A 27026-nucleotide genomic window follows, 5' to 3' on the forward strand; every position below is an offset into this window, starting at 1 on the left:
AGCCAAGCTTGTACCAGCCACACTACAGGCTTGCCCTCTGAGGCTTATAATTCTGATCAGAAGGTTACATTTGGGGTCACTTGGAAGGACTCTTATATTCTGCCTCTTATAACACAGTGATCCACTCGTATATATTCCAGTATGTTCTTTCATGGAAAAATGAATATACGAAAATATAAGAGCAGTTTCATCTCCCATGCCCTTGAGCACCAGAGAGGAGGCAAGTGTGAGATTTCCTCCTCTGGTCTTTGCAAGCCCCAGAGTTGGGGTAGAGCACTGTGGCTGCTCTTCTCTCAGACATCACTCAGGTCTGCCACAAAGCACAGTAAAATATGGAGAAGGGAATAGGGGACCAGGCTTCCCTGAGTCTCTTGATTCACCCCAGACAGCCTCGTTTAATGGCAGTTACCTCCACTTCCTAATCTGCACCCTTACCTCAAGCTGCAGTCTGGGATTTCTACCTTTGTTGGTGTTCCTCAGTATGTTCTCATTACTTGGCCAGGGGCCATAGGGGAGCCTAGCAACACCATCCTTACCCTCTGTTCCTCACTGGCTTCCAAGTACACCAGCCTGGACTAGAGATAGCCACTCTTATGATAAGTACTTTATTGGAAATACAAGATGTTGCCATCCTGTTCCTATCCTGGCCTTTGCTGTGTTTTCAACCTCTTTGGACTTCTGATCAGACTCACACTTGATAATGACTTGGCTGCTTTGCTCATGTGGAACCACAGCCCCCAGCCTCACTCAAGCTTAGCCAACGCCACTCCTGGACCTCTGGCTAAATGATGAGCAGGATTTCCTTAGCTGGGTATTAGAAGTCCTTTCTCGAAGAACACTATGTATGCAGAGGGCCCAAGGGCAGGGAGAGGGGTGAGAGTCTGGTTTTTCTGCTGGAATGTCGAGTGTCTCTCCCATGAGCTTCCCCTTCTCTCACTCTCACTAGAAGGCCTCTGCCTCTTCAGCTACGTGATGACAAGTTAAACTTTCATGAGTACCCAAGGGTTCCGACTCATGACTGAAGCTGCCTTGTTCTCTAATCCAGATTCTCAGGGAAGAATGTTTTGTTCCAGTTTGCGACAAATATTCACTGTAGGCCAGTCAACTATGATTAGTCTGGTTTCTGTTAAGGGGCCATCTTTAGGTTGTTTGTCCTTGGCCAAGGTGCAGGGTCACCCTATCTTAAATACTTTCAACGAAGGTGTTCATGTGGAAAGGCAACTCTCAGAAAGGATAAGGCCGACCACCCAGTGTTTCCACACTTCTCCAGTTAACAAGAATTTTCTCTAGGTCTACTCTTAGTTTTTGCACATCTTTGGATAGTTGAAGTTCTCACCTGTGGTACTGAGCATAACTGATGTTGTGTGAGAGTCTGAGAAAACTTCATTACGATTTAAATTTCATGTGTTTCTGTGAATTCTGGTAACTATTTTGTGACAATACATCGGCTTCTCCTGGTGTTTGGAGAAAGGTGGATGATTGTCAAGTAACTGAGGAATGCTAATTGTGGGTTTAAGATGAAAGCAGTTTTGACTAATTAGATTGACCTCTATATATGAATGTACTTATATCTATATGTGTATATGTATTGGCATAGGTATAGCTACCTTATGACATGTGAGTAGATATGAACACCCATCTTAGACCCGTTCCTAGCACACAGTACTTTGTGAATGAGTGTTAGCTTCATTAACACTGCAAAGCTCCTTCTTAACCTGTTGTCCAATCTTTCAGTTAACCCTTTAGCCCCCAAACTATAACTTTTATGTCTACTTTAAAAGGATATCTGGTTACTCTTCTTCTCTTTTTTTTTTTAATTTTTATTTTGCAATATAATTCAGTTCTACATATCAGCCACAGATTCCCTTGTTCTTCCCCCTCCCGCCCCCCTCACCTTCCCCCCAGTCCGCCCCCCATTCCAATCTCCTCCAGGGCAAAGCCTTCCCCACAGACTGAGATCAACCTGGTGGACTCAGTCCAGGTAGGTCCAGTCCCCTCCTCCCAGGCCGAGCCAAGGGACCCTGCATAGGCCCCAGGTTTCAAACAGCCGACTCATGCAATGAGCACAGGACCCGGTGCCACTGCCTGGATGCCTCCCAAACAGATCAGGCCAATCAACTGTCTCACTCACTCAGAGGGCCTGATCCAGTTGGTGACCCCTCAGCCATTGGTTCATATTTCATGTGTTTCAGTTCGTTTGGCTATTTGTCTCTGTGCTTTATCCAACCTTGGTCTCAACAATTCTCGCTCATATAAACCCTCCTCATTCTCGCTAATTGGACTCCCAGAGATCCACCCGGGGCCTAGTCATGGATCTCTGCATCCAGATCCCTCAGTAGTTGGATGAGGTTTCTAGCACGACAATTAGGGTGTTTGGCCATCCCATCACCAGAGTAGGTCAGTTCGGACTGTCTCTCGACCATTGCCAGCAGTATGAGAATAGGAAGAAACAAAGTGCTAGAGAGGCCCACAGAAATCCACAAAGATACCTTCTTCTCTTTTTTAAAATCTCTCTCACTCTCTTTCTCTTTCTTTCTCTCTCTCTCCTCTCTCCTCTTGCCCCCCCCCCTCTCTCTCTGTGATACTCTGGAGCTAGAGTTACAGGTGGTTGTGAACCACTTGATGTGGGTGCTGGGAACTGAGCTCAAGTCCTCTGTAAGAGCAGCAAGAGTTCTTAATGGCTGAGTCATCTCTCCAACCCTTTTCATTCTGTTTCTTGGCTCACTGTATGTTCTTTTAAAAAGTCTTTTTTAAGTGAAAGGAGATAGTGACAAGCTCCTGTTTTTATTGTCTAAGAATACCCTGATTTCATAGTCATTCTTGAAATACGATGATTTTCAGGTTAATGCTCTTTTCCTTAATCCATTGAATACACTGATTTCATGGTTCTAATACTGCCCTTGAGCAGTGTGCTGCCAGTTTGTTCCCATTCATTTGTACCTTAAAAAAAAATTCTGGCTCCTTTTAATCTGATCTTTGACACTTTACAGGTTGTCTACAATATAGGTGGGGTAGGAACCAATGATCCTCATTTCATAATAAAAGTACTGGGAACTCAGAGTAGCAAAAGCCACAGATTTATTTTCAGTTCTGTAGAAGCCAAGCACTAACCTAGACTAAAGGCAAAACTGGATGGTACACAGATTTGGCTCAGAACAGGTTTTCTTTTTTTTTTTCTTTTTTTTTTTGCTAATCTCATTGCTCTGCCCCCAAACTCCTCATTGACTGAGTTCTTCAGAGTAGAGCAATCTTCCTGGTGTCTGGCATTGCCCCCTCCCCAAACTCTCCATCCTGCTCTTCAGGGCACAAACCCTTGTCTAATGTATATCCCAGGGCTTGTGATCCCTCCTTTTCTGATACAGGCTGCAGACTGCCTTTGCCTTTTGACCCAGGACAACAGAGAGTGCCTACGCAAGCAGGCACTAGCTGCTGAGTAGGGAAGAGATGAACCTGGTGCCTCCTGCTTGTCTACAATTCATTAACGATCTGTAAATGCACCACCCTATGCTGAAAATGGACCATAATGATTTATTTCTTACAGTGGGGATGGATTTCTTTGTATGAATTCTATTTGCCATTCATTGTCCCTCTTGAATCTGTGGATTCATATCTTTTGTCTGCTCTAGACAAGTTCTAGCCAGTGTTCTCCCAATACTGTTTTCCTGTACTTCTGCTTAGCCACTGTGAGAAACTCTGATAAGGAACACGTCAGGTTTCTTTCACAGTTATCTTCTTTTGATTTTCTACTTCCTGGTCATTTTTTTTTGCTGTATTCTTGGTAACTTCTTCACCTTTATTCCTGTTTGCTAATTCTCTCTTTGACAGTTCGTATTCAGTACTTTCAATTTATCTGTATATTTAATTTTGATGAGATTTTTGTTTTTTAAAAGTTGTTTATGTTCTTCACATTTAGCTGTTTCTTACACTAACCTATTTCCTTTTGGTGTTTTTATTTCACATTTTATTTCTTTAAATATGCCATGTATAAAGGTGGCTAAAAACAGGAATTATATAACCAGACTGTTGGATTTTGAGTTTCATGTTCTATCACCTTGACCTCTGGGTGCATCTGTAGTTCAGAGTAATAACACCTATGCCACTTGGTTGTCATGAAGAAAAATGAGTTAATATTTACAAAGTGCTTAGGATGGTATCTGTCACATGTAAGGCACAGATAAACAACTTTGAATTGTCTCATACAGTAGAAAATCATACTTTGAGTTTTCACTTTTTATGGGCTTGTGACAATGTGTAGTGTGGTCCTCTCTCATCATGCCGGCTACAGCAATGAGCCATAGGCATCAATCACACACTCTCATGCAGCTGCAAGACTCTGTAGTGTGCTGTGTTGCTAAGATCTGATGCTCGGTAGGTTAAGGATATCCACTTTCAGTTTACAGTATAATCAACCCATGATGGGTTTTACTAGATCAACCCCACTGGAAGTAGACGAGCATTTGTACTTAGCAAACCTTTGATTCAGAAAACTTAAATATATAATGTGACAGTTCTAAAATCTCCAATTCTCTTGGGTCTGAATTTGTTGCATTTTATTTCTGCTACCTCTTTCTCATGGGGAGTATTTTCTAGATGATCAATGAGGCTTTAGAATCATCCTTACCTACTCCCTCTCACCTAAAGAAACCTCCAACGGCCTAAAAGAAAGACTCCTCTGCAGAGACAGTTTGTGTGAACCTCTGCTGGGAGCTAAGTGGACAGTGACACTCTCAGACCCTCTAACATATTTATACTTCCTTTGAGAATCTTGGGGGAAGGTTCAAGGTCAACAGACTTAGCTTTTTATGGTTGGCAGGCTATCCTCATGTGCATTTCCCTAAAACAATGTTGGCTTGTTAACTTATACAATGTTTAGTATTTTTTTCTTTCAGCTCATATCCACCAGATCCCTGCAGACTTCTCTTATTTACTTGCTTGCAAACTCACTGGTAACTTAAAACCTTTGTTTATCTTACCATAAGCAGAATCTAGCTAACCTGTGGGAAAGACTCTGCAGTCCAATGTCACGGTGTCCTGACTCTTCCCTCTGTGGTCCATCTCCTGACTCCTCCCTCTGTGGTCCACCTCCTGACTCCTCCCTTGTGGTCCATCTCCTGACTCCTCCCTCTGTGGTCCACCTCCTGACTCCTCCCTTGTGGTCCATCTCCTGACTCCTCCCTCTGTGGTCCACCTCCTGACTCCTCCCTTGTGGTCCATCTCCTGACTCCTCCCTCCGTGGTCCACCTCCTGACTCCTCCCTCTGTGGTCCACCTCCTGACTCCTCCCTCTGTGGTCCACCTCCTGACTCCTCCCTTGTGGTCCATCTCCTGACTCCTCCCTCCGTGGTCCACCTCCTGACTCCTCCCTCCATGGTCCACCTCCTGACTCCTCCCTCTGTGGTCCACCTCCTGACTCCTCCCTTGTGGTCCATCTCCTGACTCCTCCCTCCGTGGTCCACCTCCTGACTCCTCCCTCCATGGTCCACCTCCTGACTCCTCCCTCCATGGTCCACCTCCTGACTCCTTCCCCTGTGGTCCACCTCCTGACTCCTCCCTCTGTGGTCCACTTCCTGGTCCACCTGAGTTGATAGAAGGTTATACTGGAGGAAAATGAGCTAGTGCTGTTCAGGGTATTTTATGTGTTTTATATTTTCAAATGAGTGAGCTGCCAGAGCCCAGGAGAGTCAGCACAGCCACTGCCTCCTCCTGTGGTCTGGAGGCCTCTGACCCCAGTACTTCTTTGCTTGGACTGTGGAGCTCTGAGTCAAGCCTGAATGTCAAGGTGGTTTTGTGATAAGGAATAATCCCTCTGAGGAAAGTGGAAATAAGCCACAGAAATACTGTGATGGTTAAGCCTTCCCTGAAGATTAGGAGACCAGGAAACAGGGCTATTACAGTTCCTGTCTCCCATGAGGCTGCCTTATGACAATGGATGCGCCTCGCATAAAGGAAAAATATGTGCTACTTTTTATGTTAGGTAAGGACTGTTTTCACTCATTCATCTGCGGAGCATCCTTCATTTGGCTGATCCAGGAGGCTCCTTCTTTCTTCCCACCACTCCCTGAAGGTGCCTCGTCACAGTGCTCAGTCACACTCTTGTACATTCTGTTCACCTCTCTGTCTTCCTGGTTAGCCTTCAAAAACCTTGAATGAAAGGATCATGAATAATTTAGCTATGTACCCTCAGAGGTTGGAATGCTTCTATCATAGTGGCTGAAAGGTCAGGGAAGCATGCACCAGGTTCCACATGGCTTTAGCCTTGAAAATGCTCAGTATACAAACTTGAGTAGTCAACAACTAAGTTGAGATAAGAGTGACATATAATGAAATAAGAATTCTTGATGTCATGTTTCTCTAGTAAAGTAAGCCTTTCTTCACAGCACACGCTGGGAGAGGGGGGTTTGGGTCCCAGGAGACCATCTGGGGACAGCTGTCCCGGCTGCTACTGGTGGAGCTAGAGAGAGTCTGATAGATCTTAGTCTATGGAGATATGGGCAGTAAACTGGCAAAACTTTGTGAGAGGCTGAATGGGGGTGGGGGGAGGAAAGAGAGGGTCAGGAGTGACTGCTGGTGTTTGGTTCCTGGTGGATGACAGGGACTCTGCTAGGCCACTCTGCTGTGGTGTCTCCTGGCAGACAAGAATGTACATGCTGGGTAAGTGCTCTACTACCAAGACACAACTCCAACACTTTTATTGTTATTTTTTTTTTTTTAGGACAGGGTCTCACTAAATTGCCCAGGCTGGTCCGAAACTTTTGAGTCTTTGGCTTGCAGCCTCTTGAGTAGCTGGGTTACAGGACCAGACCACAGACCCAGCCTCTCTTCTTTGGAGAACTTACTAAATTTCCTTTCTGCTTCCATCCTGTTTGTGTACTTCTTTTGACTGAGTTTCCTAACTTCATTCCTTTTGTCTCACTAGGACAGATCCCTGCCTCTGCAGTCCGCCTTGCAGGTATTGGGTGGGTATTATCAGCTGAGAAACAGTCGGCAGGGGAAGAGGGGCTGCTGTTGGAATTGGAATGGGGCAGATTGCTCTTTGGGGAGAGGGTAATTTTGCAGGCAGGTGTTGCTGAGGGGCTTCCCAACAGGCCTTGCTCATGGCGTTTCTCTTCTGTATTCCTGGCTCCAGCTTGGAACGTTTGGTGATATGATTACTGGAATGTTGGGGGTGGGGACTGTTGTTTGATTCTGGACACAGAGGGTCTTGGGGAGGACACAGCAGGAGGAAGTGTAAGATGAAACTGTTTTTCAGCATGGATAGAGGCACCTAAAAACAAGCTGCTCCTGAACAAATTCTCTAGGCAACCTGACTCAGACTGAAAGCTTAACCAGTGGTTCTCAACCTTCCTAACACAGTGACCCTTTAATCCAATTCCTCATGTGGTGGTGACCTCCAACTATAAAATTACTTCGTTGCTTCTTCATAACTATAATTTTGCCTCTGTTATGAATCATAATGTAAGTATCTGATATGCAACCCCCAAAGAGGGTCGTGGCCCACAGGTTTAGACCCTCTGGCAGCAGGACTGGAGAGCAAGTGGACTTATAGAAGTAAAGGACAGAAAAGCAGGAGGCTGGTTTTTCCGCCAGGGTTCTAGGTTTTAGGAAGGGGCATGCACAGAGTGGCCCTTCCATATTACCTGGCAATTAACAACATAAAAAACCTGTTTGGGTTATGTTTTGGTTTTGCCACACCTGTCAGATTGGCCTCCATTCCAGCAAGTCAAATTATGGCTGCTTCATCCCCAGTAATTTCTGTCCAGTGGGAGACGGTGCCAGGGCTCTGGCTTTGGGTCCAGCTTACTGGAATCTTGCTGGGATGGAGAATGTCTGAGTGGCTGTGACAGACAAGGAGAAACTCAGAGTCTCGTGGACTCAAGCTGTTGCTTTTGGGGCTGGCTGGATCTGGTTTGCTGCATTCACAAGTCAGTTTCCCCAAATGAAATTTCTAGAACAATTTGCAGCATTCACTGAGATTATTTTTCCCTGCTGGACTCCATTAAGCTTCTGAAGTGTGTGATGTAACTTCAGTATGAACAAATATGGTCTTGTTTGCATATCTTTTTGTGTGTGACCGTACCAGGGGCTAGGAATTGTCCTAAGTGCTTAAAGGATATTAGACCCTTCAAGGCTCACAGTCCTGTTTTTTGTATAGAGAGGCATAGATGAGTAAGTTACCTGGACAAAGTTATACAACCAGCAGGTATCATAGAACTCAGGTTCTTTTGTTTTGTTTTTTGTTTTTTGTTTTGTTTTTTTTTTTTTTTTTGGTTTTTCGAGACAGGGTTTCTTTGCGCCTTTCCTGGGACTCACTTGGTAGCCCAGGCTGGCCTCGAACTCACAGAGATCCGCCTGGCTCTGCCTCCCGAGTGCTGGGATTAAAGGCGTGCGCCACCACCGCCCGGCTTGTTTTGTTTTTTAATTGTAATTATTTTTTGAGAATTTCATACATATATGCGACATATTTTGATCATATGTTCCCACAACTCCTCTCAGAGTTCCCTAACAAGTCCTTCCAACTTTATGTCCTCTTTTTCATCTTTGGTACAGCTGAGCCCTGTCAGCGCTGCCCACATGTGCATGGGTGTGGACTATCTACTGAAGCACCTACCAGTAGCCACAGCAGAAAAATGAGTACTCCACCCACAGCAGCCATCAGCTGCCGATAGTTCTTCAGATGCAGGGCCACGTGAGCCCTTCCACTATCTGTGCTAGAATTTTGAGAGGTTTGATCTTGTGCTGGTAACCGGGACCGCTGTGAATCCACGAGTACAACAGCTATGCCCTGTCCAGAAGACACTTCACAGCACTCTTTCCCCTTCTCTGGCCCTTGTATCCTGCTTTGCTTGTCTTGGTTGATATAGATGTTTCATTTAGGGCTGAGCACTCAGAGTGACTGTTCCCAGCACTCCGACCAGTGAGGAGTCTGGGTCCACCTTTGCCTACTGCAAAAGGAGCACCTCTGAACAAGGTTGAGAACAGCACAGACTGATGGGCTGAAGCATAAATCTTTAGGAAGCTGTCTGACAATATGGCTGCTTAGCAGAGTAACAGCAGTAAGTTCCTCCCCAACTGTGGGCTTTTGATCTGGTTTAGAGTACCAGGCATGGATGCCCTCCTACAGCAGAGGTCTCAAATGCAACCAGAAAGCAACTGGTTGCACCATATACAGTCTTGCCACTATTACACTAGAGGGCACATCTTGCCTGGCAAGTTGCTATTTAGCATGCCCGGTAAAGTGCTCGGTAAGACCACTGAAGTCTTTTTTTCCCTCAGTGGTATGCATAGCACCTTCTAGTACTATGAAAACTAGCCAGCAGGGAAACAGTTTTCTAGCAGGTTCAAGGTCATTTTATCTGTGTTCTGCAATCAAAGTGTGTGTTATCTTCAGCACTAGGGTCTTGTTATCTAGTTGTAATGGGCAATCAAGAGCCATGACAAGAATCTATGTTGTCCTCTAGGACTCTCTGAGAATCAGGGTTTGACCCAGTCCTAAGGAAGCCATATCTGTTCTTCCTTCCATACCTCTGGATGGAAAGTGTGAGCATTTTCAAGTATGTAACCCCAGTGATGCTCTATTTTCTCACAGGAGTGACTGGGTGACATCCTACAAAGTCATGGTGAGCAATGACAGCCATACATGGGTTACTGTGAAGAATGGATCTGGTGACATGGTGAGTCCCCTCTCCACTCTACCCATGCCATTTGTGCCTGGCCATGGGGCTTTGTCCTATGCCTGGGGAAGTTTACCAAGCTTGTGTAAACCCAAACCAACCAGGAGAGTCTGATGGACAGTGACCTCCTTTCACACTCTGGAGTCCAACCTCCAGTGGCCCACAGGTAAGGCTGATGGAGAATTCTGGATTCATTCCAACTAACATACTTCTGGGATGCAGCCTCTGACTCCATTTACAAATTCACACGCTGCAGTTGGGGACCCTCGTGGCTGTCACTTCCAAGAGCACTAACTTTTTTGTGCCACCTTGTATGAATAGCTTCAGCATGGGAGTTTTGTTACTCTCAAATTCAGAATCTCAAGTGTCCCTCCTTGTGTGGTGCCCAGCATCTTACACACCGACTGCAGCCTCACTTTTACCTTCTGTCTCATTCTTACTTACATCAACAGTCCTGCGTGCACCAGCAGAGTGGAGCCAGCTGGCCTACCTGTGAAACCCGCTGCTGGGCTTCTCCATTAATGTTTCCCTGCCTCTAGAACTCCCTCCTGTTCTTACCAGTCTAAGTAGCTTTCCTTGACTGTCGGGCCAAACAGACCCTCTCCCTGCTCCAAAGCTTAGCCTGGCCCACGTCCTTCTAATAGCCTGAGCTTTAGAGCATCCTTTTGCCCTCATGATAGACTGAGAGATAGGGGCTTCCTGGGGCAGAGTGCAGGGGTGATTTGTTTCTTTTTCGCCTTGGTTCCCAGTGTGCATATGTACTCCTTGCTAGGATCCTAAGGAATGAGTGAATTCCTGGCTGTCTTACTTTTTATGATGAAGGTCTTAAAAAGCTTCCTCTTTCCCCTTGAGCATCAATAGATATTTGAAGGAAACAGTGAGAAGGAGATTCCTGTGCTAAATGAGCTACCGGTCCCCATGGTGGCCCGCTACATTCGTATAAATCCGCAGTCCTGGTTCGATAATGGGAACATCTGCATGAGGATGGAGATCTTGGGCTGCCCATTGCCAGGTGAGTTTGCCTCCTGAACTTCCTGCAAGGCTGTTTCCTACTGGGAGACAGGTGCCTCCCCAAGGTGAGTCAAAGCAAACTGAACCATCATTTTCCTGTGTCCATTGTTAAATCTCTTAAAACATACAGGTTATTCAAAACGAAAAGAAAAAGAGCTTTTCATAATCCCAACTCAGAAACATGAACGTTGGTGGCACTGAGCCCTCTTGCCAAGTGTGGTTTTGCCTGTTGTAATTTTAAGATGTTTGTGTATGTCAAGGTTGACGGATCACTCAATGCTGTCACTCAGAAGTGAGAAAAAGGCATCAGCTAGGGGTGTAACTTAATGGTAAAGCACACGCAAATGTGCGAAGCTCTGGGTTCGGTTCTCAGCACCACAGAATATGTTTGCCCTCGAGACATCTATTTGTCCTTAGCATGCTTACTATATTGGGCACAGAGGCAGGGCAGGAGGTGGAGGGAACTGAGCCATGAGCATTTGCAAGGTTTCTGTCTAAAGAGCTTCCTTGGATGCTCATATCCTCACTGAACACTTGCCCCTTCTAGTCTGATGGGCTGATTTTCACATGATGGTGCTTGGCTCTAACTTCAGGATGTAAGTGGGCATCCATGTGCACCTTTTGGATCCTATTAGTGTCTGCTCCAGACAGGTTGGCCTAGGCTGGCATTTCAGAAGGTATTGGCTGCATCACTGGGGACCCATGGCAAGAGCATCTTCCTTCTGATCAAACATCTCTAGGAAAGCAGCTAACATAAAACTCTCCCCATAGTACCTGTCAGAGCCTACAGGAGTGTCGCATTCCTGTCCTTCTCCAGTCAGGTCACCAGGCACAGGAGCAGAAGCATGGTTCATCTCGCCCTGTTTTCTCCCTGGAGTCTGTTCACTGTCGGGCTCACAGTAGAAGCTGGAACATCACTGCCTGTGGGTCCCCAGTCCTGCCCAGCACAGTCCACCACCAGCCCTGATGCTATTTTAGCAGTCACCCCAGCTCCACCATGAGCTTGTGTTTGCTGTGTTTTCAAAGCATGTTTAATGCCACATTGCTATTTTTCTCTCGGTCTTGTAATATGCATGAGCTGGCTTTGCCAGCTGTAGGTTTTCAGAACATGAACCCTCCATGGGTGAGAAAGTCAGCTCTGTCTGCCTACATTAATGATCCTCACAGCAGACACACATTTTGTTTTATTTATTTGTTTGCACTTACTAGCTTGCTTTTTTTTTTTTTTTTTTTTTTTTTTCATGTCACAAAAATCACTGGTGCCTGTCCTGGTTAGCTTTGACTGTCAACTCGACACAACATAGAGCCACCTGAGAAGAGAGTCTCCATGGAGGGGTCACCCAGATGCAGTTGGCCTGTGGGCAAGTCTACATGGAGGGTGGTTTGTTGATTGTTAACTGATGTAGGAGGGCCCAGCCCTCTGTGGGCAGTGCCATTCCCTGGGCTGCATAAGAAAGCTAGCTAAGCCCAAGCCAGAGAGTGAGGAAACACGTAGCATCCCCCACAGTTCCTGTTGTACTTCCTTGGCTGCAAATGGTTTCCCTAGTCAGAGATAATATTGCATAGAAGAATAAGCAGGCCTGCTTTCAAGTTTCTGCCCTGAATTTCCTTAACAATGGACTGTGACCTGTAAGCTTAAACAAGCCCTTTGATCCCCTAAATTGCTTTTGGTCACATTAACAGAATGAAACCAGGAAAGAGGGCATCTGTGGGTACTTTCTCTCCTGGTCTGTGGGCAAAATCTCACATCTTTAATCAGCCTGTGGTAGCTGGAAATTCAGTAGTTTAGAATATTTTGATTCCAGGCTAGGCAGTGATGGTGCATGCCTTTAATCCCAGCACTCTGGAGGCAGAGACCGGTGGATCTCTGTAAGTTCGAGGCCAGCCTGTTCTACAGAGTAAGTTCCAAGACAGGCTCCAAAGCTACATGAAGAAACCTTGTCTTGAAAAACCAAAAAATAAAATAAAAATAGTGTATTTTGATTCCATACTCTTTTTATTTCTCGGTCATGTGTATGTGTGTGTGTGTGTGTGTGTGTGTGTGTGTGTGTGTGTGTGTGTGTATGTGTGTGTGAGTGTGCATGTGTGTGTGTGCATGTGTGTATGTGCACATGTGTATGTCCCCATCCCTGTGTCCACAGTTGTTGCTTGAACTTCATTGTAACTAGTGGAATTGCTGGGACAGAGGTTGTGCACATTTCTAAGGCTAAGAAGGAGAATGCATTGGAGCATGCCTGTTTGGGATTTGAGCTCCCTTTCATAGATGGCTCCTGCAGCAGTCCCACATCCAGCCTGCTGCCATCTGGAAACTTCTGGGGTCATGGGGCTCAGGATATCTGCTAGCATACATCTTGGCCAGCATCTATAAGAAGGTTCTGTCCCCTTTCCTTCAGGCCATGCTTAGTACTTAGTACTGAGCCTTGCTTAGTACTCCTCTACTTGCTTGCTGTAAATAGTGGGGCCATGGCTTGCCTCTGTGGGCACGAACTCAGATGTCATTAGGAAAAGGCACGGGGCAGCCTATGTGAGTATCATGAAATAATTATTTCTCTGCTAGGTTATTCTTGGTGGGCATTTGAAACAATCACAGAGATGGATGAATTGTGAAACCTGGGTGGTTCCAAGTGTGGACTTAGTGTGGTTCTAGTTTTTACCTGACAAACATATAGGTCCATTTTTAAGAGCAAATTTATTTTGAAAAAGGTTTTAATATAAATCTACACACAGGCATATGTGTGTGTTAGAAAGATAAATAAATGATAAGTAGGTAGATAGATAGTAGATAGGTAGGTAGGTAGATAGATAGACAGACAGACAGACAGATAGATAGATAGATAATGGTTGGATGGATGGGTGGATGGATGGATGGATGGATGGATGGAAGAATGGATGGATGGATAGACAGATAGGTAGATAGACAGACAGGCAGGCAGACAGACAGAAGGATAGATGAATGGACAGATACACATGAAAAGGAGGGTTGTGTGCACTTTAGAAGGCATAGTCTTAACAATAGTTATCTATGCAGTTTCCATGGCTTCTGGTGTTACATTGGTCAAAGGATTTGAGAGATTAAATGAGAATGTTCTGGTACACTAATTTTTCTATTGTTATTGAAGAGCAGAGGATAGTTATCCTTTATGTCATAGGAAAGGAGATCTGCTTCCTGCGCTTGCTTCATCAGATCAGGTGACTAATTGTCTTGATCTGTCAGGAACCAGACAGGACAGTCCAGGGAACCCAGGACAGGCTGGCCACTTGCTGGATAGAATGCAACCAGAGTACTCTTTGTAGATTTTTCATTGGTTTGAAAAAAAAAAACTTAGAAGCTAGACATGATAGCACCTGCCTGTTATCCCATTGCTTCAGAGAGATTGCCATGGAATTAAAGCTAACCTGGTCTACAGAGTAAATTCTGGGACAGCCTTAGCTATAGAGGGAGACTCTGTCTTAAATAAACAAAACAAAATAAAACAAAAAAGAATTTAAGGATGAGCACAGAAGGGCCCTTGGGGACAACTTATGGGAGAGTACCCTAAACAGCAGGCTCAAGGTGTTGGGGAGGGAGAGGAATAGAAAATCACTCTTAATAGAACACAAGGAGAGAAATAGAAAATCACTCTTAATAGAACACAAGGAGAGGAATAGAAAATCACTCTTAATAGAAACACACACACACCGTGGAAAGGTAAGACAGCACCCTTGGAAGGTGGGGGAGCTATGTGTGCAGACCTTTGTTCTTTCCTGCTTTTACTGAAGAAAGTGTAAAATGGCCCTTGTCTCAGGGAATGTGAGCCTTGGATGTGACAGCATTGTTCCATCCTTTCAGGCCAATTAAGGAATTAATTGGTAAATAATTAAGTGTGTGTGTGTGTGTGTATGTGTGCGTGTGTGTGTGTATGTGTGTGTGTGTGTGTGTGTGTGTGTGTGTGTGTGTGTGTGTGTGCTTGTGTGGGGGATGTATGCATTCAAAGTAGACCAGAGGAGGATGTCCAGTGTGCTGTTTGTCACACTCTGTTCCCTAGAGACAGTCTAGCTCAGCTCCTGGAGTGGGGTTGGTAGCAGGCAAGCTTCAGCGACCCTAAGGAGGAAATATTCAACTTTCATATTATTTGGCTTAATCTTGTCCATCAACTGAGACATGTTCTATGTCTTAGAATTCAGGAATAATAACTAACTTCTGTCATTGACAGCAACAGTAAACTGTACTTACTCTTTTGTGTTTACCCGTTAGCTTTGGGACCACTTTAAAGCCCTTGTAGTTGGTTTGTCTGTCACTCTAGGAGTAGTTACAGGCAGCCTGTGGCTCTTTCTCACTTCCCAGGACCAGTTCATTTACATCAAGCCATGGAAGGCCAGTGTGCAAACAGGAGTCACAAGCTGCTTGCAGATTTTCATCACAGCGCTTTAAATCTGTCTCCTTTGCAGCTTCCTAGGGCGGGCCCTGCATGGAAGTTCTGCAAGTAGCTAGCTGCCTCTGGGGTCTGCAGCTCATGAAGGGGCTGATGGTTCTTCTCAGTTTCTCATCTCATCTTCTGATGAGTCCTTTTTTTCCTTTTGGCTTCAATTCATCCCTTTCTTAGGACACAAAACAAAACGTTCTGTTTGAAGAAGGAAGGGTCTTGCTTAAATGGAGTCCAGACTTGGGAGGCAGCCGGTAACTACTTTTATAAAGGGGATCACTGACCTCTGACCATGCCATGAGTAAAGGGCATTGTCTACCAGGGAGTAAAATGACCGCTGATAACACACATTGTCCGAGAGGAATGTGAATACTGACCTTCACTCGTCCCCAGTGGTGCTGGGGGAGCTGATGGGTATAGAGTCCTTCCCTTCTCCTTGTTGCCTAGCATCCCTGTGAGAGCACACAACAGACAGCGACTCTGGCAGAGGAGTTAGTAGGCCGGTGTGTCAAGAACAGAAGGTTGAGTAGGTTAATGAGGTGAGCAGGCTGGATGAAGGATTTTAGGTACTGCGCCTAGCGTCCTCTCTCCCTGTAGGTAAGGAGACCTCCAAGAAGTCGCTGGGTTTTAGTACGAAGGATTTTGAAAACTCACCACACGGAAAGAGGCAGGAAGCTGGCTTGCCAGAGCTCCATCTGTGATATTAAAGGCGCAGAGATGGAATCAGTCAGTCAGGACTTCTGCTTCAAATGCCAGAGTCCTACTCAGACTCACTTAAGGAGAAAAATTTGTCGGACAAATGAAAATTGCAGGGGTGGGTGTGACGGGCTTTCAGCAGGGGTGGGGCTAATATCCCAGGGCCTTCTTGCTGGAGTTAGGACTGTCTCGGAGCCTCTTGCAGACTGATGGATTGTCACTAACGCTCCACTTCCTGCAGTCTGAGTGACCCCAGGAGAAACAGACTCCCCTACAACTCTGATGTCACTGAAGTAGTTAGGATCAGAATCTGGACCCTGGCAGCCCTAATGAGCTAGCTCAGATACTCATGCTCACTACTCCTGTTAAGGAGACAAGCCATATGGGAATACAAGCCATAGTGGCATACAGAGAAAGGAGTTAGTGTGGCTACACTGGGAAAAACAGATGACGAGATGCAGTGAACCCCCAAGTCCATCTTATGGGTCCTGACTTAAAGTTTAGGTGTAAATAGAGGACGGGAGTTACACACAACTCTAAGCATTCCTGGTCAAAGTGCAACCTCACCCTTCATCAATCCATCATATTCTAGGCTCCAGTCTCTTCTATGAGGTGCCCTGAACTAGGTGAAATCCTTGCTTGGGAGGAGAGCACCTCCTCTGGCAGGCACAGGGCTTCATTCAGCCTTGTCCTTTTCCTAGCATGAGATTCCTGGGGGAGAGTTCAGTTTTTTGAGGACCATTGTTGCAATGTTTTGACAGCCAAGGAGAGGGGCACAAGTTACTTTCTTTTGAAGATCTTGGCACCAGTGAGGATAGACGCATCTTGTCCCAGGATCATCTCTGAACTAGTGACTGGCTGGGGCAAGTGGGTTCACAGCTTGGACCTGGGTCACAGGCTTGAACCTGGCTTATAGGGCAAGATGGTTCCTCTGAACCACATGAAATAGGTGCGAGGCAGAGAAAGGGACCTCAGAGATAACAGTAGATGGCTGATAGACTGATGGTGAGCTCTGAGCTCAATTCTTACTTGCAAAACTGCGAGATAGACTCCTAAGACATTCTCAATAAGATGTTGTTCACTCAAAAGACAAGTGAGAAGTATTTATTAAATATGGAAGACTTGGCATCGGGATCTTGTCCTGGATGCTTCAACACACTGACTAGTCTCCAGGAAGGAAGGCTAGTGTCTGATCAACCATTCTTTTGTACCTAGGGCTCTGGGCTTTTTCTTTAACCCTTTTTCACAACCTTGAAGGCACAACTGGTGTTTGAAAACAAAAGGGGCCTTCAGATCGTTTGGAAAGACACCCCTAAAGCTGCGAGTGGGTGCCGAATAACTCTCAGAAAACAGCAAGTTGACGTCGGGGTCAATAAATGGAAAACCCAAACCCAAACCTGTCACTCTTTACCTTGGCTTTGGAACCCATAGGCCTGCAAAGCTCTCTCTAAGGCGTGGGCGTCCTATGCCCCAAGCAGATATTTGAGAAATAATTGAGGCCTTGGTTGAGCTTAGATGGCATTGACTTTCTTGCCTGGACAAAATGCCTGTCTCCCTCCTGCAAGCTACAGCCTTCCATGACAGCTGCTTGTTTCTTTAGTATTATTAGATCTTTCGTGAAGGTTTCACACTATATTTGGTGTTGGAGTTCTCGGTAACTCCTAATTTGTTGTATGTGGCCTCAGTCTTCAAGGCTAAAGCCACTGGTTAGGGGCTCCAGCAGGGCTAGCTGATGTGGATGTGTGAAGCAGATGCTGATGCCTCCTTCCTGCCTGTGATGTAGTCATGGCTTGGTGCTTCTCACGTCGATCCTGCAGAGTCAGCTGGGATTTTGTCATGATGTGGAATCTGATTTGGCAGGGCTGAGGTAGGTCTATTAGGCAGCCAGTGTTCCTAGTCTGGGGACTTTGGTGGCACAGATGGTTCCTTGCTGATCCTGATATCTCAGGGGTCCTTCTGCTACTCACCATTCCCCTGCTTCTAGAATGGGCCTTTGGGCCACTTGGGTGGAACCCATGCTGTTGCGGGCTTATGAAGTTCTGAGTGCTCTTTGCATGGGGTGTGGGTGTGGGTGTGTCTGTACTAACTGAGATTTTCTGAATGAATGCTCTAGTGGAGAAATGTCAGCATGATGACCAGGGCCTGAGAGCCTCTTGCATTCTTCCTCAGATGAGGACAAGGGCATCAGGGCAGATCCAGGGTCCCTTCTTGTCACTCTCCTTCACGTTCTTCCTCTTCCCTGCCCTCTCTCTTCTGCATCATCTTTATTTTGGAATACTATATACAACACAATATGAATTGAAAAGAAAATTCAAGTTACATGAAAAGGGAGCCAGAGTCCTAGTCCTTCAGGTCGCCTCTGTCACTACACTCCGATCACAGTGGTGAGGCTGCTGTGTCGGTAAGGCTTTCATACCTGTGACAAAATACTTGTCATAGACAACTTACAAGGGGGAACGACTGATTTTGGATCACAGCTCCAGAAGTTTCCGGAGCATAGTCCTTAGTTCCGTTGTTGACTAGACCGGTGGTGAGACGGAATACCAAGGCTGTGGGAACACATGGTGGAGAAAGCTCTTCACCTCCTAGTAGACAGGAAGTAAAGAGAGAGGAGGGGCCTGAGGACCAGGCAGAACCTTCAAAGGCACCCCAATGACCCAGTTCCTATAGCTAGGCTCTGCCTACTAAATGTTCTACTACCTCTTAAAGTATGTCACCAACTGGGGACCTGAGCCTGTGAGAACGTCTCACATGGGAACCACATCAGGTGCTTCTGGCTCTAAATGTCACGCCAGGATGGCTTCAGGGTTGGCTGACCAGGAGCTCTTGAGGTCATTGGGCTTCTGTGTCCTGTTGGTCACTGAGGTTGTGCTGACAGTTCCTTCATGGTCAAGTGGCCACCACAGCAAGCAGACAGTGCTTCAGCATCCTTTGCCTGGAGAGAGATTTGTCGCTGTCTCCTCCTCTGTGCTGAAGAGCTTTGCCTCCACTGGGGCAGTCAGAGCACTGGGTGCTGTGATGGGTTTGGCCTGGCCCTGTGAACGGGGCATGAGAGTTCCGAGATGTCGGAAGAGGGGATTCTTACATGCCGGGCTTCTGTTAAGAAGAATGAAAGGGAACACATCCCAGCTAAGAGACTAACAGCAGGTACACGCTTCCTAAGGTCCTCAAGGATGCGCATGTGGTTTTGAACTTCATAACTACTTGTTTTGTACTGACAGTGGCCCAGGCACACATGTATCTCTTCTGCTGCTCACTGTAAGCCAACAGAGGAGATACCATTCTTTTCCCACTTACAGATGAAAACGTAAGGCGCAGAGTGCTCAAGTGGTTTGTCCAAGGTCACACCACATTAAGTAGAGACTTAAGCCCAGGCTTGTGACTGTACATCCTTAATCTCCAAACAGTTCCGACTCCCACGTGCCTCCTGGTGGCTTGGCGCTCTTGCCTCTGAACCAGCGTTAGAAGTTGAGTTTTCTAGTTCCGCTGTCATCACAGAAACCAGGCTCCTAGCAGGGACGCCATAATTGAATGAATTCAAAACCATCTTTCTGTCCCTAGATCCTAATAACTATTATCACCGACGCAATGAAATGACCACCACTGATGACCTGGATTTTAAGCACCACAACTATAAGGAAATGCGCCAGGTAAGAGTATGGGGTTTCCAACATGGCTTTGTCAAAGGGAGCAGCAAGGCCTGAGCCAATAAGCACTATGTGTGATTCCTCTGGGCAAGCAAATGGGTTCTCCTCTGTTAGGAAACAGCTGAAATGTGGCTCAAAGCTGAACTTTTCTCATTGAAGCCTTGAGTTCCTAAAGGTTCTATGTGTTTGAGTTGGGTCATATTAGTGAATTCATATTAATTAATTAATTCACATTAATGAATGTGGACTTGAATATGAGAGGGCACTTATGGTAAAAACGGAAAGCCTTCCTGTGGGTCCACATGCTGTGTTCCACAACTGATCTCCATTAACATGCTCATTCCTTCTAAGAGCCCAGCAGGGTAGAGACTGTGATTACCTTCTCTTATTGATGGGAAACTGAGTCACTGTGATACTATATAGCACTATTACCCCTTACCACAATATTTAGATTCTTTTTGTAAAAATTATTTATTAAATTTATTCATTTATTTTATATATGACCTGACCACAGTTTCTTCTCTCTTCTCTCCTCACATCCCCTGTGCACACCCCCCAATCCACTCCTCTTCTGTGTCTCTTCAGAAGGGGGCAGGCCTCCCATGGATGTCAACAAAGCATGACATATCAAGTTGAGGTAGGACTAAGCTCCTCCTCATATTAAGGCTTTGTAAGGCAACCCAGTATGAAGAATAGGTTCCCAAAGGCCTGCCAAAGCCTCAGAGACAGGCTCAGCTCCCACTGCTAGGAGTCCCACAAGTAGACCAGGCTACTTAGCTCAATCTTGGTTGTCTACTAGAGTGACATGGGAATTTATAAAGCATCTACACACGAGCCACCTCAGACACAGTGAAGTCAAATCCTTAGCAGACATGTCCTGGAAGTTGTCCTATGCTGTTGTACAGCCAGGCCTCAGGACTTAGGATTGGCATTTTTACAAGTAGCAGGACATGGCGATCAAGTGTGACTTTTCTCAGACTGACCCAGAGTCTCTGTAACTCTGGGCTGTGTCAACTTGTGCATGCTGGCTGCCACACACCCACAAGAAGGGCAGCACCTGGATTGGCTCACTGTCTCTGAAGCCCCATTCCTTGTTTGCACCCAGCATGGGCATTGCATGTTTCCTGAGGTGATATAAGCAAATGCCTGTTCACCTCAGATAGGGCGCCAATGACACCGTTTGAACTCACTGAAGTCCAACTTGCTAAAGCAATGAGTTTATTGAGCTTCCATACAGAACGTGGGTTAGGGGTTACTTACAGGAATGTAGGTGATGCCTAAGTAGCTGCACCAATAGAACATTTCAGCCCAGAATGAATAACAACTTCTCCGTAGCTGCACATGCGGAGTCCTCCCCCGACTTCACTTAACCTTCTACTTTCTATATACTCCAGTACCTTCAAGATCACAAAGCCACTTGCAGCTAGAACAGAATGACATTCAGCTGGCAGGGAGGTACAGGAGGGGATGGCTGGGCTCTCGGGTGACAATCCAATGGCCCTGATCCTTTCTTCTATGAGGGGAGTCCAACAGTCAATGGGCTGGATCTCGAGGGTCTCTTGCAAGTAGTCACAGCTGCTCTGTTGAAGACAATAGTGACTGATATGTTCAGTGGATAGCACTCTACATTAATGTGCTAGGGAGTTTGGGAAGGCATTGGCAAACAAGATTCTTAGCTATTTAAAAATCTGTTTGAAGACATAGGACAAGCAGAAATAACCTCCGGATTACATTGGCATGTAAGGACTCACCAAAGGCTAGTTAATGCAGCTCAGAGGGAGGGCTTATGGGCTGAGGGAAGGAGCCAGCTACTCAGGATGAAGGCAGGAGATGTTTCTGAGATCAGAATCATTAGACTGAGCTTCGAGTCCATGGAATGAACATGCCTGGCTTGTCTCACTGTCATTTAACTTGAGATACGCGCGGCTTCCAGACACCTGTCAGCACAGACGTAGAGGTGGGATGTGCTAAAGAACTCCTCTTACTGTCTTGCTCTTCAGAAACAGAGATAATGTGCTTGGACTTGAGGTTTGTGACTCATGCCTGCTGCTCCAGTTTCTCGGGGTATTTTTATGGCTCTGCCCACCATTCTGTCTTCGGGAGCTCTGGTGGGTTAACTCAGTCTTGCTTGATGGGTGTTTTAAGGCATCAAGCCCGGAAGTGAGACAGAGATATCAAATCAGTTGGTGCAATGAACTGCAAGTATACATAAAGTGATCTGAATGTTCAGAGTCCCTGGATATTGAGACCTTGAGACAACTGTCCCACATACATAACTGGGGTCCTCTAGGGAAAGCTGGAAGTATGTGCTTTATGCAAGAGGTGGCTATGATGACTACCACTCAGGAGATGCTAGGGCTGAGAGGACTCAGGGTCACCAATACAGCCACCTTGGGGACCCCTCTGAAGTTCCACTGCCTAAAAGCACTGAGCTGGAAACTGTCCAGGGAGTGCTTCTCAGTCTCAGTGTGTTGGGCTGGAAGCCATTGCCAATGTAGATTGTTGGTTCTTGGGGTTGGATTAGAAAACAGAATTGCTAGCCTTTTCCCCAGATGGAGTCTTCTAGGTGGCTGTAGAAATATTTCTACCTCAGGAAAAATAGTTGGCTTAGTCTGAAAGAGACATTTATAGCCAACAATAAAATGAGAAGCAGTAATGAGAAGCCAGTGGAGATGCTCATCCCACTGTAAGATAGCAGCGAGAATGTGTGTGGCTTCCATACAGCATATGCCTGAAGAGCACTGAGCTATGCAGCTCCTATTCCAGGCAGAGGGAGGGGCAAGAGATGGGGAAGGCAGAGAGGAAGGTGAAGACTGTCCAAACATCCATACTTCAAGGCAGAGAGAACTATGCCAAAAGAACACTGGAGATCTGCTTGGTATATGTATTTATGACTTCCTGATCACAAAAATGTGCATTTTTCATCTCCTTCACTTGGAATGATGGGGGCAATGACTCTGTCACGTGTAATGTCTGTAATATGAAATTTATCATACATATGCTTAACATCATCATTACAGTCATGACAGATGGGATGGGGATAGATGGGTTTGCTTACCCATGGCTGGAAGAAGCTTTGACTGTAGCTGGACCAGGTGATATCTGGATTGCCTGCAGATGTTAGCAGACAGAGAGGGAAGAAGACTGATCTTCTTGTCCAAACAAATAAGCCAGCAAGAACAAAGGGGTGGAGTAGGAGTATCAGATGGGTCCTGGGAAAGAAGACAGGTCCTGAGTGAGCTGCATTCCTCCCTATGTGGAGGGAAGGTTGGTGAGCCCCACCACAGCCCCTAGGAAAGGAACTTTTGGGATTGGGGTGTGAGGAGAGAGGTATTTCTGAGGTGCGTAGTTGACCTGAGCCATGAGTATGTTTGAGGTGGGGTGTGGCATGCTGTCATTAGGAATGGCTTGCCCTTCCCAGGTAGAAAAGATATTGGTTTCCTAGGAAGGTGTCACTTGTCTTTGCTTTGAGCTGTGATATGGCTAGGGTCCAGATGTTTAGGAGATACAGGTTGTGTTGTTATTTAATGTGAATGAGGTAGATAGCAGTTAAGGGGTGAGACAGGAGTTATAGGGCAGCTTGCTGTACTGTTGTAGAGGATGGCTGAGGATGGCCAGGGACGTTGGGCTGTGAGGGAAGTTAGTTGAGTTTGCTAATATGCTGTGTGGTCAGCCTGAGTGTGAGGACAGGTGATGATGGTGGGAAGCCAGAGCAAGGTAGTAGGTCTGGGAATGCAGACAACCAAAATTCTGACCTGTCTTAGTTAGGGTTTCTATTGTTGTGAAGAGACACCATGATCACGGCAAACTCTTGTAAAGGAAAGACATTTAATTCAGGTGGCTTATATTTTCAGAGGTTTAGTCCATTATCATCATAGTGGGACATGGTGTTATGCAGAGAGACATGGTGCTGGAGAAGTAGCCAAGTTTCTTGCATCTTGACTTGCAGGCAACAGGAAGTGGTCTGTCCCAATGGGTTTAGCTTGAGTTTAGGAGAACTCAAAGCCTACCTCCACAGTGACACACTTCCTCCAACAAGGCCACACCTACTCCAACAAGGCCACATCTCCTAATAGTGCCACTCCCTTTAGGGTCCATTTTCTTTCAAACTAATACATTCTACTCCCTGGCCTCCAAAGGCTTGTAGCCATATCATAATGCAAAAAAATGCATTCAGTTCAACTTCAAAAGTCCCATAGTCTATAACAATCTCAACCTTGTTTAAATATGAAGTTCAAAGTCTCTTCTGAGACTCATGCAATCTTATAACTGTAACCCCCTGTAAAATTAAAATAAAAAAAGCAGATCACATACTTCTAACATATAATGGCACAGGATATACATTATCATTCCAAAACGCAGGGAAGGAAGCATAGTGAGGAAATACTGGACCAAAGCAAGACCAAAAAACCAGCTGGGCAAACTCCAAACTCTGCATCTCCATGTCTGATGTCAAAGCACTCTTCAGATCTCCAACTCCTTTCAGTTTTGTTGATGGCCACACACTTCTCTCTCTTGGGCTGGCTCCACTCCCTGTTCTCAGCTTTCCTTGGCAGGTTTCCCGCGATTCTGGCATCTCTAACATCTTGGGGTCTCCAAGGCAATACAAGCTTCAACTTCACAGCTTCACACAATGGCCTTTCTAGGCCTCCATTCAGAGACACCCCTGACACATGCCTGACCTTAGCGGCTTTCCTTAGACATGGAGGCAAATTCCATAACCCCTCTCTTCTATCCTTAACTCTAAAGTGGCTGAAGCTGCCAAGTTCTGCTGTTTGCTGGGGCTGGAACATGGCTCGCTTTTGCAACTACATCTTTACCAGCTTTATGTTTTCCATGGTTTTCTTTACTGCTTAAGGTTGGCTGTCCTTGAACTTGCTTTATAGACCAAGTTGGCCTCAGAGTCAGAGATCTGCCAGCTTCTGCCTTCTGAATGCTAGGATTAAAGGTGTGTACTACCACACCTGGTTCTAAGCATTTCTTTAATTCCCTTTCACAAGTTAGAAATTTAGCTGGGTAAGATCTTGCCCTGAGGTCACCACCCTTTATTCCATTTCTTTTTTTTTTTTTTCAGAGCTGAGGAGTGAACCCAGGGCCTTGCGCTTGCTAGGCAAGCACTCTACCACTGAGCTAAATCCCCAACCCCTTTATTCCATTTCTTGGTCTGTTTATCTCCTTGAACACAGGACTTAGTTTCATTCCACTTCCTGGTGCTCCTTTTCTTCTCAGATTGTACATTTTGTATTTTACCTTGCTTGCTTCTTTTTGTTATAAATCTTTAGAAGCATGAACATTAGTAACTGCACGACAGAGTCTGTATTCTACTAGGTTGTTTTGAGATTTCCTCTGCCAATGGAATTAATCCAAATCTCTTTACTTTAGCCTCGGGCAGACTCTTCACATAAGGGCAAAAACCTACCACTTTCTCCACCAAAGTATCACAACAACACTCTCTAGGGAACATACCAAAATCCTTCTCCTCTGAACCCTTTTGAGCCAGCCCTGATGCAGTTCAAATCATTTTCAGCACTATTGTTTTCCATGCTCCTACTAGTATGGCTCATTATGCAGTACTTAAACCATTCAACTGTTTTCCTAACCCAAAGTACCAAAGTCTATATTACTCCAAATGAAAACATGATCTGGCTTATCACAGCAATACCCTAGTCCCTGGTACCAACTTCTGTCTTAGTTAGCATTTCTATGGCTATGAGGAGACACCATGGCTATAGCAGCTCTTACAAAGGAAAATATTTAATTGGGATGGCTTATATTTTCAGAGGTTTAGTCAGTTATCATCATGGTGGGACATGGTGGTGTGCAGGCAGACATGGTGCTGGAGACATAGCCAAGTGTCCTACATCTTGACTTTCAGGCAACAAGAAGTGGTCTGTCTCAGTGGGTGTAGCTTGAACACAGGAGACCCCAAAGCCTACTCCCACGGTGACACACTTCTTCCAACAAGGCCATACCTCCCATTAGTGCCACTCCTTTTGGGGACCATTTTCTTCCAAACTACCACATGACCCATGGATGCTCCTCAGTATGGTTTCCTCCCTTTGGGAATTTCTTTTCCATTGGATTAGAGGTAGTCTCTGAAGAAAGATGATGGAAGAAAACCTTTTGTCTGTTTCTTTAAAACAACTTTTTAAGAAAAACTTCCATGCACTGGACCAGCATTCTTATATCAACAAAGAACCCCTAGTCTAAAGGATCCTCCATGAATTCACTGTACTGATTAATCAGTAATTTTTACATCTTTCTTGTCTTGGTCTGTTCACAGATTAACAAAAGTCCAGAGAATGAATAATTTCTAAACAATAGGAGTTGATTTTTCATAGTTCTTGATATTGGTGACCTAGAGTCAAGGAACCAGCAGATTCTGTGTCTAGTGAGGGCTGCCCTCTACTTCCAATATGGTACCTTGTTTTGGGGGTCATCATATGGAAGATGGAAAGGCAAAAAAGGTCTACTTAGTTTCCTCCTATCCCTTTAAAAGGATGCTCATTCCACTGATAAGGGCAGAGCCTATGTGACTTAATCACTCCCTAGAAAAGTCCCCACCCCTACACATTATGGAATTGAGTCTTGGATTCCACCTTGTGAATTTGGGGAACACGTACACTCAAGCTACAGCAACACACTTCTATTCCTCTAGTGCTCGAACTCATGTTCACACAGGTTCTGCATGACTGTGATTAGAACATAGCTCTGTCTTTGCCCCATGTCTCTCATGCGCTGGTTCCCTAGCATTACCCCCCCCCCAACCCCCACTGCCTCCAATGCTGCCACATGGGCCCTGAGTGGATGCCTTGTGGTTTAACAGCTTTCCCCCTGCTCTGAAGCATTTGGAAATCTCCCAGTTTTTAATGACTATGCCAAAGGAGGAAACATGCTACAACCAATGTCATCATGTGTATAATTTTAGCTTTCTTCGTGAACAGTTTCCTTCAGATATATTACCGAAAATTGGATTACTAGAAAATCATCTCATTATTCTCTCTTCTTCGGCGAAGGAGGGAAAGAGAGGAGCCCAGACTTCAGTGGGTACTGGGATGGTGATGTGCTTTCCCATTTCAGGGGTGAACGAGTCCAGCAAACCCCGCTATTCTCTTCTGTGTCACTTCCCCTCCCCCTCCAAGGAGCTGTCTCGATGTCTTTCCTTAGTCACTTTCCCCTCCATCATATCAAATTTTAATGGAGACTATTTTTCCAGTGGGGAGGGTGCTTGGGCTGTGAGGAGCCAAATGCACCATGGTATACAAGATGTGTCAGACCTGCAGAACCAGTTTCTTCAGCCTTGTTGAGGATGTGTGCTCTGGTCCCTGAGGAAATCCTACTCCTTACTCTGCTTGTCACCCCGTGTATTTGCCACAAAGACCTGATTCTAGCTTGGTTTCTGTTGCTGTGATAAAACACCATGACCCAAAACAACCTGGAGAGGAAAGAGTTCATTTGGCTAAAGTTCATCCTTCAGAGTTCATCATTCAGTCAGGGCAAAAACCTGGAGGCAGGAACTGTAGCAAAAACTGAGGAGTGCTGCCTCCTGGCTTGTTTGTCCCGGCTTCTCAGCTATCTTATACAGCCCAGGATCATCTG

The 27026-nt window shown here is 45.7% G+C and overlaps 1 protein-coding gene across 1 annotated transcript in view; it reads left to right on the forward strand.

The window, feature by feature from the left end:
• Window positions 1-27026, forward strand: part of Cpxm2 (carboxypeptidase X, M14 family member 2) — a 127839-nt gene that overhangs the window by 71026 nt on the left and 29787 nt on the right. The window contains 3 exon segments of the mRNA XM_059250552.1: window positions 9586-9670; window positions 10532-10682; window positions 19342-19430. Of these exon segments, the coding sequence (XP_059106535.1) occupies window positions 9586-9670; window positions 10532-10682; window positions 19342-19430 (325 nt within the window).

This window comes from Peromyscus eremicus, chromosome 1, assembly GCF_949786415.1.
Source record: "Peromyscus eremicus chromosome 1, PerEre_H2_v1, whole genome shotgun sequence".
In the NCBI taxonomy this organism is placed as follows: domain Eukaryota; kingdom Metazoa; phylum Chordata; class Mammalia; order Rodentia; family Cricetidae; genus Peromyscus; species Peromyscus eremicus.